Source organism: Alligator mississippiensis, chromosome 1 (assembly GCF_030867095.1).
Source record: "Alligator mississippiensis isolate rAllMis1 chromosome 1, rAllMis1, whole genome shotgun sequence".
Classification (NCBI taxonomy): domain Eukaryota; kingdom Metazoa; phylum Chordata; order Crocodylia; family Alligatoridae; genus Alligator; species Alligator mississippiensis.
In genome coordinates, this window is record NC_081824.1 from 290,021,335 (window position 1) to 290,036,173 (window position 14,839).

A 14,839-nucleotide genomic window follows, 5' to 3' on the forward strand; every position below is an offset into this window, starting at 1 on the left:
TATATGTCCTTCTCAGTGAGCTTGTGGTCTGAACCAATTGTAATTTGATTTAAATTAATTCAACCTAACATAAAATTCCTAGAGTCAAAAGCCAGATTGATTCAATAAGTTTCTGTATGTCAGGTAGGTTGATCTATTCCCCAGTAATGAGGAAAATGGAATCCTGTGCGCCTTAGCCTGATTTACTGAAGATTAAAACTACGTTAGTAAGTATGTGTTGTATAAAATTAGAAAAAAAGAGTGCCATTGGGGGCTGTAAGCTATTGAATAGTGCCAAAATGCTTCTTCAATAGGAACAAAATAAAGATGTATGTAAAACATAATAACTGGTATCTATATAGCATTTTTTAAATCTGTCAATCCAAAACATTGTACAAAAAGGGGAATGTTTCTTGGACAAAAAGGGGAAACTGGAGGCATACAAAAAGATATGGGCTTTGTTTACTGAGACCCATATAGCAGCTCTTGACCGAGGCAATGCACCTCCCATGGACTTCAGTTTGAGTGTTGGAGCTTGTGAGAATCAGGCTTTGTAAGCAACTTGTCCAAAGTCACAGAATAAGTCCACAATGGAAGTAAGACTAGTATTTTGTGTTCTCCCAGTCTGGGGTCTGGGACCAAGCCACATCATATCTTAAAAGGAAGATTGACGTAAGTGAAATAATTTGGACAGTTTATAAATAAACGTAGTTCTAGTTTCCATGTATGAGCTGCCAATTGATCATATGAGCTAATGTAATAGTCACAACCTTGGTTAATACCAGGAAAATCATTATGTGGTATACATTTTATGGGAGTGACATTGAGCCATGTATTTAACATACCATTTACCATTAATACTGATAAAGGTTTAACATCTTTGAAGCATTAGTGATGGTAAAATACTAATGAGTAAGTCAATGTAAGAGCTGTGAAGGGGTCTGCTTTTGTTACAGCCACCTTTCAAGAAGGGTGAGGGCCAACCCTTGATAAGTAACAAATATTAAAAATAATTTGGATACAATATTTAATCATGCTAAGTTATCATTATAATTTGGAAGTATCAGAGCATATATCCTGAATGCAACTCATTCTATGGCAGAAAAGCACACACTGAGAGAGAATATTGTCTCTAAACTGCAATTTGAGAGCCATCGTTAAAACCCAAAGGATGAGTTTTCAGACCCAACCTGAAGGGTTTTTTGCATCACCTGTCTGTGTACAAACCTTCTTCCACACTTTATATAAATTATTAGAAACCTCGCCAGCAGCCTTGGTACAGAGAAAAATAAACAGAGTGCTTCATTAAAAATGAAAAGAGAAACCAGTCTGGTGAGCTGCGTGTTAGCAATTATTTTAAAGACTCAATTAACCCATAGGCAATTATGATTCAAAGTCAAAATGGAAATATAGTCCACTGAGCCAAATAGCATAAGTGTAGGGAGAAACAAAAGTTGTCCTTAGCTGGCATTAAGGATTGATTGATTTTACTAAATGAGGGATTCTCAAACATTCTTTTTTTTATATAATTCCTACTTCCCATTCCCTAGTTTTCTTCTTTCAGTACAAGCCCTTTCAGCTGAGCACACATCTTTCATGCAGACAGTGCAGAGATTGCCCTATACAGGTGTTTGGAATCACACCCATTTCATCACACAGCAGAACTTTGTTGGTTCCACTGTATTCAAGGGCTCCTGCTTCCTTCCCTTTTGTCTGTAGGACATAAATCTAGCTGAGATGATAATGCCTGAGAGCTATGTTTGCCTCTGCTGTTGTAGATAATAACCTGTGTTTAGGCAATTTCTCACCTTTGTTTATCAAAAGAAGAATAATGCAAAACTTGTTTCTACAATATCTTTATAATCTCTTAGCCTCGAATATGGATTAGTTGTTTTTTGTTTTATTTAACAAAAGGAAGGTTGAGATACATGTCATGTCTGCATCTCCAGGAAAATTTGCAAAGGCCAAAATAAGGGAGACAAGACCTTTTCACACAGATTATTTCTGAAATGTAACTCTATGGCATACTAAAATCCCCAGCAGATCTTGACAGAATGTGATTTTTGCTTGACCTTTGCTTGAATGGAATACCAAATTTAGATTACCCCATAAAGCATGTTTCAGTTCAACAAAAGATACTACAACCCATGTTGCTGGGGGTTTTTTTTCCTTCTGTAGCCTAACCATTTTAATGCAACAACTGTAATTAAGGGCAAGGTGAAAACTCATCAGGAATGGAAACAATGTTTAGTACTTCAGATCTTTTTGAAAATTTTCCTTAAGCTGCTTAGTCCCTTCGCCTTTCTTGCTAATTCCATGCTCATTAAAATGGACTACACATTGGTTCAGAACATGCCTACGCTTCTGGAAATTAAAAAAAAATAATTTTCCCTTCAATATAGATGACTTAATTTTTTACAAAAATCACTAGTTTATTATCTTGGAGAGATTACATAAAAGTTTAATCAACCAATCATTAATTTTGTGTATTTTTGCATAAAATTATTTAAATCACATCATAATATTAAAATTTTAAATTTTAACTTATTAAATATGATTTGTGATTATAAAACATGAGAGGAGTAAAACCCTCATAGTAGCAGCAAGAGAAAATGCATTTTCACTTTTGATAATTATTATTGTTTCTAGATTCCTATCCAGTATCCAAGCATGTAAGATATTATGCACTGAAAAAGTCACAAATCTTTTTTCCCCTTCAATATCAGTGCTGTAACTTTCACCCAAACCATTTTAACAGTAGATTGAAGGGTTTTTTCCCTGACCACAGGAAATTTAAATCAAGAAAAATCAGCTTCAGGGTACTACTGTAAATTAATCTTTCATCCTCATGTTTTATGAGGTCTTTCCTTAGATGAGCACAATCTCACTGACAGCACTTTGTGTCTTGCAGTTTGAACACAGTTGTATGAAACTGGTTACCTTTTCAGTTCCTTCCTCCTTGAGACTAATAATATCCAAATCAAAATCCTTTCTTAAGCCATCTGTTTTGTTGAAGGTAATGCGCCCCGTCAAACCATCCCACCGTGCCTAGGGACAAACAAAAAATACACTTCCATTAAATATTTAGCATAAATTATTCTAAAGTCACCAAAAATATTAAAACTTAAGTTAACATGAGATCTAACTTTAGAGCCTCATCCTCCTCACCACTCCCTGCTAAGCAGAAATTTGCCCCTCCCTTCTGCCTTGCTGAGGAGGTGTCAGTATATTAGCTAGCAGACCACATGCTTGCTACAGTCCATGCTGAATCAACAGGTAGAATCAACAGGCAGAATCGACAAGTAGCTGGTAATGTCCCTCTGTTTTCTTAATTGGGTGATAAACACTGTTACCAATTCCCTGCTGGGCTAATCAGAGCCTGGCCACACCCCCCTCATCTCCATGCTGTGGAAGGAAGGGAGGGCTGCTTTAGGGTCCCGGGCTTCTAGCCTGAGCCACTGTAGGCATGTGCCTGCATTTCTGGGATGTCTGTCTGGTTACAAAATTGATTTAGCCTAGCCAGGTTAAACTAACCTGCAAAGATTGAATCAATTCAGGCTCAGGCTTTTTGAATGTCTGTCACTAGCCAAGAAGTCAAACTTCAATTTGTCTGCTGTCTAGGGCAATGATTTTCAACCCTGGGGTGCCATGAGATCCTTTGAAGGGTGCCATAATGTTTGAGGAGGTAAGTGAAGTATGAGGATATAAGCAAATAAGTGCAGGTTCAGACTTGTCCCTGCCTGCCCAATCCCCCACCCCCACTTCCCGGCCCCTCTGCAAGGAAGTAAGCACTGTAGTATATCATTTAGTTTTTGAAATAGGGTGCCAATCAATTCATAAAATTTATGGAGGGATGACTCCAGTCAAACAAAGTGAGGAGTGGGGGGCTGGAGTGCAAGCATATTGAGAACCACTGGTCTATGAAGTAAAAGCTAAGAAATATTCCTGCAGAATAGTAGTAATATTGGAAAAAGACAGAATCCTAACTTTTTTCCCCCTTCACTTGTATGTGGGCAGTCCTTCACCTCTGGAAGAGACAGTCATCTTGCTAGTAATGTAATTCATGAGCTTGATCTCATAGCTTCTCAAAAAAATAATTTACTGAGCGGGAATGGGTTTTCAGGGATAATTCCCCCTGATGCAAAAAACCAACACAAAACCATCTTCTAAATTCAACTTGTACGTAAATCCTTAATTCAGGATTAAAGCATGGCAATGATTAAACAAAAAGACACCTTTTAAAAAATATAACTGACTTTAAGCATTAGCATCAGGATATAAATTAAACCGGAGCATTTTTATTATTTTATCATCCCAGATGATACATTCCAGATCACTATGAACTGTGGAACACTTCCATAGTGTGGCAGCCAGTGTTTAAGATTCTCTGTTATGAACTAACTTCTAATATAGTGTAAGCTTTCTACACCATGTGCTCTTTCCCACAATAAACTAAGTATTTGCTATGGTGCCTGAATATTTTGGTCGCAAAGACAAAGCTTATCTACTGAAAGAAAAGGATTTGATGGCTTTTAAACTGCAAATTATTTTTGTAATCTATTTTTAGCAATACTCACATTATATTAAATTCTTCAAAGGTGCAAGGAAGACATCATAAATGAAGAGAGCTTCCTCATGTGTGTCAGCCTTATAATTCTTAAATTACAAGCTCCTCTACTATACATTATATTTACTTCATTTAATTAATCATAGCTGACTGGCATCTAAGAAAAGCTGCCTGTAAAATCAACAATTTAAATTATACAGTAGTGTAGCAACTTTTTGTTTAGTCTAGATTCTAGTTCTGAACACCCAGCAATTAATCTTAGATGCTCTTTTGCTAACTCTGAGTATCTCAAATAAATCTGCTGTGTTAAGTGCCTGTCCCTAAATATTATGGAAGTAGGGTCAGATTTTCAGGAGTGCCTATGTAATTTATGAGCAAAAATCCACTTAATTTTCAGTGGAACTTGTGTTTCTAAATTACTTAGAAATGTAGGAAAATTGCATCACACAACTAAACATACTTTCCAAATATGCCACTCATTTTTATGTGGTAATGAAATTAATAAAACGTACCTAGTAGTACATACATATTGATGAATTATTTTTTAAATACTTGTTTGTTGAGTGTCTTTTTTATTACTCTGATGTGCAATTAAGAGATTGTGCACGTCAGAATAATAAAAAAGACACTTTTGCTAACCACATACTCTCATTTAGACAACAACAGTTTGTGATTCACCACTAGTTATATTGCATACCTGACTCCCCTATTAAATATAATATGATTTTGAATAAAAGAGTTACTAGCAAATTTTTCAAAAGTGACTTAGAAACCTAAAAATTGTAATATATGCCTCTAAGGGTACCTGTAGACGTGGGGAGGGGAGGCTGCCCCGATGTGCTGTAATTACAGCGTGTTGGAGCAGACTCAATTAATTGAGTCTGTTAGAACCTGATAATTAGCTCACTGCAGCAGCCTCCATCTCATGTATCATTGTCCCTTTGCTTCAAAATGGGGGGGGTGGGGGCACTTTAACTAAAGCTTGTTGAATGAGCTTTAGTTAAAGCACCCCTGCTGCTATTTTGAAGCACAAGGATGCTGATACATGAGACACTGCAGGCGCTTTTAATTAGAGCAGCTCCCGAAGCCCCTCTACTTGAAGCACCCCCTCCTCCCCACTCCCACCACCACCCCCAGAGCATGTGAAAAATACCCTAAGGTTGCAAACAGATGTCACATTTATCCCAGGATAAACCATTTTATCCCAGGACAAAGGATGTGTCAGTGTACAGAGTTCCTTGCCTGTTGTCCTGGGCAAACCTAAGACTGTAAGAACTTTTTATCCCAGGATATTGCAAAGTATGTTTGTACATTTATCCTAGGATTGCATCATTGAATCAATGTCAGAAAAGGAGCACTACTTTCAGCCACTCACTAAACCCCAATTAGAAGGTTGATTTGCGTACACACTAATTTTGGGATATTTTTATTTGAGCACAGGCACAACTTATCCAGGAAAAAAATGCAACTTCTGTTCTTAGCCTTTGTGGCAAAATCACTTTTGAAAATGGAATTTAAATATTTTTGAAAACTGTATCCTGAATTCTTAGCAAAGAGGGCAAAGAAAGATTACCAACATAGGTAATTACCCAAGTGGATTGGATGATATTTATCCCTAGGAAAAAACCTGCACTAAACTGTTACACAACTGAAGTCCCACTCAAGCCCTTAAATTAATGCTTAATTGTGACTTAATTAGTGAATAGGTCTTGTAGTCTAACCCCTGAAAATTATTCTTTGTAATCTAATTTTGGCATAAAGTTTTTAAATATTGTTTTTCTCCTTTGAAAAACAAGCATACTTTGCCTTGAGTTAAGTGGATATAATTCAATTACTGTCTATATAGGAACTCCTGGAACCAGAGGGTATTTCCAGATATTAACAGCCATATCCTACCCCTATCTCTGTTTCAGAATGTTCCAGGAGCTCAGTTAGAGCTTTCCTCAAAAACTGATGGCAGGATATGAATCAAAGACTTGTCAAATTTTGGTCCTTTGGAAGTCAAGCCAAGGTCACAGAACCAGAATTTAGCCCATAAAATGAAATATATCAGTGCCAGAAAAGTGAAATGTAAAAACGAATAGTCTGTACATCACATGCTGTCAGATAGCTTAAGAATATTGGAGTATATTAGTTACCATGTAGTTAGGTAAGTATGCTGAAAATCAGTTATGTAGTTCTCAGATGTAATTAACTAACAGAAATAAAACAGAATTTGTGTATACTGAGAAGCCATGTAACTGTTCAACACCACAGCAAGATTTCATGCTTTTATATGCAAGATTTATAGCAATTTTAATGTTTCTAGTGACACTCTGTGTTAAATGTTACAAGGTATAATAAAAGCCGAATCGGAACCTAATCAGGTAATTCATCACAGAAATTGCTTTTTTTGCACTATGTCCTTGCTTTTAACGCCATAGAATTTAGGACACAATTTGAACTGATGTATAGTGTATGTGTCTTCCCTTTGGTTTGGAGTACTGAAGCTTAATTCAAGACTGTTATTTTTCAGGAATGGATGTTGTCAGTGTCCTTTGTTTCTGTTAGATCTCATTATGAACGCTCAGGGGCTACATCTGACAAAAAGTAGCTGGTCAAAAGAGGCCATAAAAGACTTCTCACAATACTTTTTATTCAGGGGTCTGGTTCACTGCAAGAGGACATAGGAATGGTAAATCGATGTTTGAAATGAAATACTGTTACCTCTAATGTTGCATATTAATGTACTTATTATTATTATTTCTAAACTCCAAGTGCTTGAAGACTTCTAATTACTTAAACAAAAATCTAGATTAGTCAAGTAAGATGTAGGGACTGATAAATATTTAGAATTAAGACATAAACCAAAAGGAACACACAGCTCATTGACCTCAACATACACTGAACATTAAAAAGACAAAGAACAGAACAATTCAAAATAGGATGATCTCTACTCATTTGTTAAATCTTGTGAGATACCTGAAATAGCAAATATTTGAAACTATCCATTGGCTCTAAGTAGCTCTTTTATACTGACTATTTTTTAAAGTTTAAGATTGCAGATGGTAATAAATCATCCTGAATTAGATACTTAAAATAAAGTATCAGCTTCCATGGAAATGCATTGATGGGAAAATGATAACATTCTCAAAATCAGGTTAGATCAAGAGAGAGAAAGAAAAAAATACTACAGTTCTACTATTCATTTAGCCATGGTCCTATTTTTTTTAAATATCTATTTCCAGTTCGTCATCTAGAATCAATATGAAGGCTTAGTTCCTTCCAAAGCCAATTAACAGATCAATCACAAAGTCAATAATTCCAGTTGCAACCAGTTCTCTAGAGTTCAAAATTGGTGCAACAGGTAGAATTTAGTACAACCAAAACAAGTAATTATAATGTACCATGTGTATATTACAGATAATAAATATTCATCATTGTAGTATATTTGCAAAAGATATCTTTCTAATTTTAAATCTTAGGCTACCGGTGTATATAGCCAATCTTGTACAATCCACATTACTTCAATACTCATACTGCACATTAATCTGTTCTTAGTCTGGTAGAGATCATTACTGCTATGTATTTATTTTGAATTATTTAAAATGTATCTACCTAGAAAAAGCTAATTAACTACTTCCAGCATATTTTTCTTTCTGTTTCTCTCTCCCTTTCTCTGCAAGACCATAATCATGACAATAATACTTAACATGTTCATACATGTGTGAGTGTGCATGTGTTGCAGATGCTTTTTTTTCAAATAATCACCCATATATGTATCACTGTATGATAATGATTACCATGACAGTCATCAGCTAATCACATTTTATATTCCAGAAGCTCAGATTTTCAAAGTACCATCACAATACAAAAAAATAATAAAACAACCATTCTTTCTTTAATTTACTCCAGATATAATGTGGAATCTTAACAAAATCCTCATGTCCCTATGTTCCATTTTCCTATTGATATTCCATGTACTCCAGTATTCTGAATATCATGATAATTTCTTGAACTCATTCTGTGGTTTTCCATGTAGTAAATGATAAAGCACTACCTTCCAGTTTTGAGCTTCATTTCAGCTATGTCCAAATCAGAATAGGAGAGACTGCAGGTCTCAATGATAATATGGATGGATGGTGATTATTGGAGAAAAAACATCTAAAACATGCACACACACACACAAAATGTATTAGTATGTTAACTTATGAAAGATGTGCTTGTATACAACTAAACATCTAAAAGTGGGTACTTTTTAATAGATCTTAAATGTAAGCAGAAAACAGCATTTGTAAATAAAGCCTGAGGCTGAAGTACTTGGTGGAACTACTAGCACCACACCACACTGCAGAAAATTCATTTCTTTGCTCTTCTTCTTTGAGGTCCTGTATAGCATCAAGTTCAAACTTGGTTGCATTCAAGATCTTCTGACATTCTGCATCTGTCACAAGTGGCTGAATTATTAGCTGGCATCAAAATTAACTCAGGGAATGATAAACTGTCCTGAAAGAAAATGATTGCCTTTCTTCTTCCAAAAAAACCCTTACAGATATAATTAGAATCTATAAATAGCACTGTTATTGACCCAAGAAATTCACAAAGCTGACAATGAGCTTTATTTTTAAAAATCAACCTCTGCATTTCGCACAGTCAATTAATGCTCTTGCAGGTTCAGATGCAATTAAAAGTCATTTAAAGGTAACCTACAAAGAAAAAAAATAATGATGTGTACCCTTTATTTACTTGTTTGATGAATACATAGTTCCTTTCCTAGTTTCATAGATTTCATAGATTTTATTGACATTCAGGCTGGAAGAGACCCCGGAGGATCGAGTCCAGCCCCCTGCCCAGGAGCAGGAAGTCAGCAGGGATCATAGGATCCCAGCAAGATGAACACCCAAAAGTGTCTTGAAGGCGTTCAAAGTGGGTGCTTGAACCACTGGCAGCAGTCTATTCCAAACCTAGGGGGCTCAGACAGTAAACAAGTTCTTCCTTATGTCCAGCCTGAAACAGTCGCAGAGGAGTTTGTGACCATTTGATCTTGTCATCCCTTGGGGCGTTCTGGTGAACAGACATTCCCCCAGATCCTGGTAAGCACCCCTGATAAACTTATAGGTGGCCACAGTGTCGCCCCTGAGCCTGCGCTTTTCCAGGCTGAAGAGTCCCATACCTCTCAGCCTCTCATCATAAGGTCTGTTATCCTGACCTCTGATCATGCACGTGGCTCTCCTCTGCACTCTCTCAAGCTTCTCCACATCCTTTTTGAATTGTGGCACCCAAAACTGGGTGCAGTACTCCAGCTGCACCCTCACCAAGGCCGAGTACAATGGGAGAATGACGTCCCAGGATTTGCTTGAGAAGCATCTATGGATGCAAGTCAGCATTTTGCTTGCTTTACTAGCCACAGCAACACATTGCAGGCTCATGTTTATCTTGTGGTCAATCATGACCCCCAAGTCCCTTTCATCTGTAGTGCTAACCAGTGTAGCACTGCCAAGCCTATAAGCATGCTGCAGGTTTTTCTTCCCAACGTGGAGAACCTTGCATTTTTCGGTGTTAAACACCATCAGGTTCTCGTCCACCCATTTCATGAGCCTGTCAAGATCTGCCTGGATCACCCTCCTATCCTCAGGTGTGGATGCTTTACCCCAGAGTTTGGTGTCATAAGCGAACTTGGCCAGCCCACTGCTGACACCAATGTCTACATCATTGATGAAGATGTTAAAAAGTAAGGGCCCTAGGACAGAGTCCTGAGAAGCCCTACTGGTCACAGCACACCACAGCGTCAACCACTACCCTCTGGGTCCTGCCGCAGAGCCAATTCCCCAGCCAGCAGATTGTGGTGAGGTCAAGGCCGCAGTTAGCCAGTTTTGCCAATAGGTGATCATGGGATACCAGATTGAAGGCTTTTTTAAAGTCAAGATATATGACATCAATCTCTTCCCCCTTGTCCAGGTGATAGGTCACCTGGTCGTAAAAGGAAATGAGATTGGTTAAGCAAGACCTCCCCGCAACAAACCCGTGATGGGTATCCTTCAGGTGTCTCTTTTTTATCAACTTGTTTATTAAGCTGAGAATTTAGGTTTGGCCAATTGGTAAGACTTTGTGGTGTCTGGAGAACTAATGATAATGAAATTATGACATAAAAAATCCAAGGATTTAAATCCAAGCAAATTCAGAGGGAAAGGGATTTTCAGTTGGACTGTTTTTTTTTAAAAAAGGATTGTTGCTATGTTTGTTTTTTAACAACCTATTTAATTTTAACATCTAATGAAGAGCATGAAAAAATATATCTTTGCTAAAGACTTAATTATTCTTCTTTGCAGTTCATATGTCAGCCTCTGAGATCTTAAAGACTTTTTTGGGTAGAAAATCTTCCCAAATTTGCAAGCCCTTCTTGCTTCTTTGTGATGTATAAAAGGCATCAGCCAACATTTAAAAACACTTTGCAAAATATATTTAACTTCTTCTTTCCTTACTTGAAAAAGGTGGTTCTGTTTTAAGCAGGTTTCTTCCTACACCCAAGGGCTAGGGACAGAAGTTACAACACACAAACTGGTAAAAGTGATCGGAAACCAGTTCAAGTCTGTAACTCAACAGAAGTTCAGTGCACATAAACTGCTTTCAAAATGGCTTAAAGTAGTTCAAGGTAAACCTGGATGAATGTAGTAATCAGACTTAGCTGATTTAGGTGAAATCTCTTTATTGAACTTCTGTCCCAGATCCCCTCCAGATTCAAGTTAACTCACAGTTCCCCAGCATCCCAAAATGCTTCGCACCTCCTTTGCAAACTTCTTCTCCCAGAGTGGGCAGGGTAGGTTTGGCCCACGCTGTCTACTCCAACCAAGCAAGGACGCGTGTGCTCTAGCACCTCCCAGCTTCTGGCCTGAGCCACTGCAGGCATGTGCCTTCATTTCCAGAATCAATATTAATGTTTGTTTACTTGCGTATCAGTTCAATCTATGCAGCTTAGACTAACCTGTGAAGATTGAATCGATTCATCCTTGGGGTTTTTGACTGTTTGTAGTTAGCCAAGGTCACCACCATAACACCATCTTACCTGAGTGTTCTGAGGCTTTGAGTTTTGATTTCTTGGAGTGAAAGCTGCATAGTATATCATTACACTGTCAAAATGCATTAAATAAAGGGCTTAAGTGAAGATGGTCAGAAAATAAGGATGCGCCCCTCCTCCCCTTTTATAAAGAAAGCCTTCTTTATAACCTAATATTTCAGACTAGTGCCAGTTCTATGAGTAGATTTCTACTATAAGGAAGTGGGAATCTTCAGTTTGTTTGTTCCTCATGTAATAGTAGGTATAGGAAAACCCTATTGCGTACTTAAATGAATTGTTATGGCCCTATAGATTTCAGAAGGATGTTTAGTAAGGAAAGAAGAGCATTACAAAATTGGAACCTTTAACAGAAACATTTTAACAGCAATCATATAAGCTTTCATTATATTGGTATTAATGGCCCCTGTACATTTTGTGAGGTATTCTTTCCTGAGGGTACAAGAAATGACTAACAAGTGCAATTTTTCATTTTATGAGAACATTTTTAAGGCCTTGCTTTAAACATAATTTCAGCAGGCTAGTCAAACTGGTTCTTGTGTAGACACTTTTACTTTTTAAGAATGATTGATTTTTTTTTTTCAGTTTAGTTTAAAGCATCTCCTAATCTTTGTAAGATTCTAGTCTATGTAAGCCGGAGTGTTTTCACAACTTTTTTGTCCCAGTTTATCTAAAATAGCTTAAAATCATATCTTTAATTACCCTGTTGATTGATATAGCTTTGCATCTACCCTCCTACATTCCATATACACGAAGGAGGAAGAGAAGCTCCCTTTCATCTGTGCTGGGAGAAGCAACGATCCCTCTCCCTTTCCCCCCAGGAAATAAGAAAAGGATTGGAAAGAACCACAGAATCCACTTTGCCACATGAAACACAAAAAGTGGGCAAGGGACCAATGTAAATCACCTAGAAAAATGACCCACTGCTTCATCTAAGATACATAAACAGAGGGAACTGAAGAACATAGCTCTGCCTTTCCTGTGTTAGAACACAGCTTAGAGGGAATGCTGACAGTGATCTATTCTGTGTTCTTGCTGCAAATAATTTTTACATGACTTAAATGAAAAATACAAAATATTATTCCAAAAACAGCTATCCTGCAAACCTTACTTGTTAAATATGAATCTACACCAACGTTTCTTAAATTTGAGTTCTGTACTTAACACATGAGTTAGGCCAATCTTTAAAAGGTATTCAAAGGCTTCTTTTGTCAAAGGTAACAACAAGTATAACTCTGCCATTACATAAAATAATTTATAAAAGCCAGCAAAAGCTAAAGAAAGAAAAATTAAATTAGTTTAAAAAAAATCTCTCTATTGATACCACCCAAAGGCCATGTTAAATTCATGTCTGGTAAACAAGAAAGTGTGAAGAAATCAATGACCCAAAATTGGTGTGAGAGAAACTGAGTTTAATTAAGGCACAGACAGAAGTGCAGCTCTCTGGTTTAACTCATGGCACTCCACAGAAAGTGTCATGAGTTAGACCAACCCTCCCAACCCAACAGACACTAGCTGTTGGGTCAGGAAGGTGGAGGATCGAGCTCCAATTTGGAGCCAATTAATTGAGAGAGGCTGTGGATCTGCAGCCTCTTCTCCCTTGCTCCACCTCCCCTTGCAGTTCTAGTGCTGTCTCAGGATGGAAGAGGGAGAAAGGGGAGAGAGGTCCATTCTGGGGCTTCCCCAGCCCATGCTGGAATGTAGGAGTGGATAGATCGGAGGCCACCACCATTGGCTTCTAATCCACCCACTCCCACACTTCATATAACTCCCTATACCCCATATAATGAGGGTTAATTTGTCACATGATCAGAGCACGCTACAGCCATGCATTTCTGTTAGGGCATGGCTGTAGAGTGCTTTCAAGGGGCTGATCATGCAACAGATGTAATTTCTATCTGCACCTTTAGTGAACAAAGTGGTAAGAGAATGGGCTACTCTGCTCATCGTTACATTTTGGGGTCCATATACAAGGACTCCAATGCCAGGAAGACTACTGGACAAAAAGAAACAAACTCTGCCATCATGGCTGTCAACCTCACGATTTTCTGAGACCAAATATCTACCATGACACCAGGGAGTCCTTGTAGTCCTGTTCCTGTGAGATGACCTAACCAGACTGACCCAAAGCCAATAGCGTTAGCTAAATCCCAAACACTGGGAAGGTGTGTCAGCAGGAATATGAGGCTGTGGTTCCTGCTGACACACTTTCACTTGCATCTCCTTTTCCTCTCCCATCTTTTTTTTCTTTTTCTGAACTCTCCATTTAAGAATTATCTGCTGTAACCAGCTAAGACTGCATCTTGTGCAAGAGTGCTGTAAGTCTGTGACCTAAAAGGCTTGCAAGCAATGTCTTCAGTTACAAGTTAGCTAGCTCTTTGCGTGGTTGATGGTCAGACTGTTTGGTCCTCTCATCCGTCTTCAGCAGTAAGGCTGCAAGTAAGAATCAGAAACATAAGCCATGTTTTCTATCTTTTCTGTTCTCTTTCAGTGAGTTTATCTTATTTCATCTTCAAGGGAGGAGAATCAGATTTTAACCAGAAGAAAAGAAAAAAGCTCTAGCTAAATTAACTTCTCTTTCTCACCCCAAAAGTACAGTTATTACCATCTCAAAGAGGAACTCTTCCTTTTTTTACAGCTTTACAGGGTGTGGCAGTGCACCTTTGGGTGCCTGCCACTTTACAGGCTGGAGGCAGGCAGCCAGCAGGTCCTTGATTAAGGCCGCCATTTTCAGACTTAGGCGAGGCAGGTAGAGGCAGCAGTAGGCTTCCAGCTGCCAAGGCAGTAACATCAGCTGGCTGAGCTACTGCTCCTGGAACAACTTAGAAATAAGGGCAGAAGCTATGGGGATGGATGATTGGAGGCTCCTGGTCCTGGGCATGACCTGAAACTGACCCTGCCAGGGAAGGGTAGCCTGGTGGGGCTGTTTGTGGTGGAACAGACCCCAAGAAATGTCAGGCCATGGATCACACCTGCACCACACTGCCCAGGTGAGCTCTGCTGGGCCTCAGGACAGCTCCCTGTCACACAGGGGAATGGAATTAGAAAGGCTGTTAAAATAACACCTTACTCGGCGCTTAATATTCGACATGTCAAATGGTCTAATTGTTTTGTCATCTTCTTCGGTGGGTTTAATAAAAGGTTTAAAAGATTTGTAATGGTATTGTTTGTTAGGGAATTAAGTTGGCCCAGACTCAGAACCATGGGTCCCTGTTTGACTTTGATGCTGTACAGTGACAAAG

General features: G+C 38.2%; 1 protein-coding gene across 1 annotated transcript in view; it reads right to left on the reverse strand.

Moving 5' to 3' along the window:
• GRIK1 (glutamate ionotropic receptor kainate type subunit 1) overlaps window positions 1-14,839 on the reverse strand; it is a 252,425-nt gene that overhangs the window by 49,072 nt on the left and 188,514 nt on the right. The window contains exon 8 of the mRNA XM_019476375.2: window positions 2,920-3,027. Within this exon, the coding sequence (XP_019331920.1) occupies window positions 2,920-3,027 (108 nt within the window). The remainder of the gene's footprint in view (window positions 1-2,919; window positions 3,028-14,839) is intronic.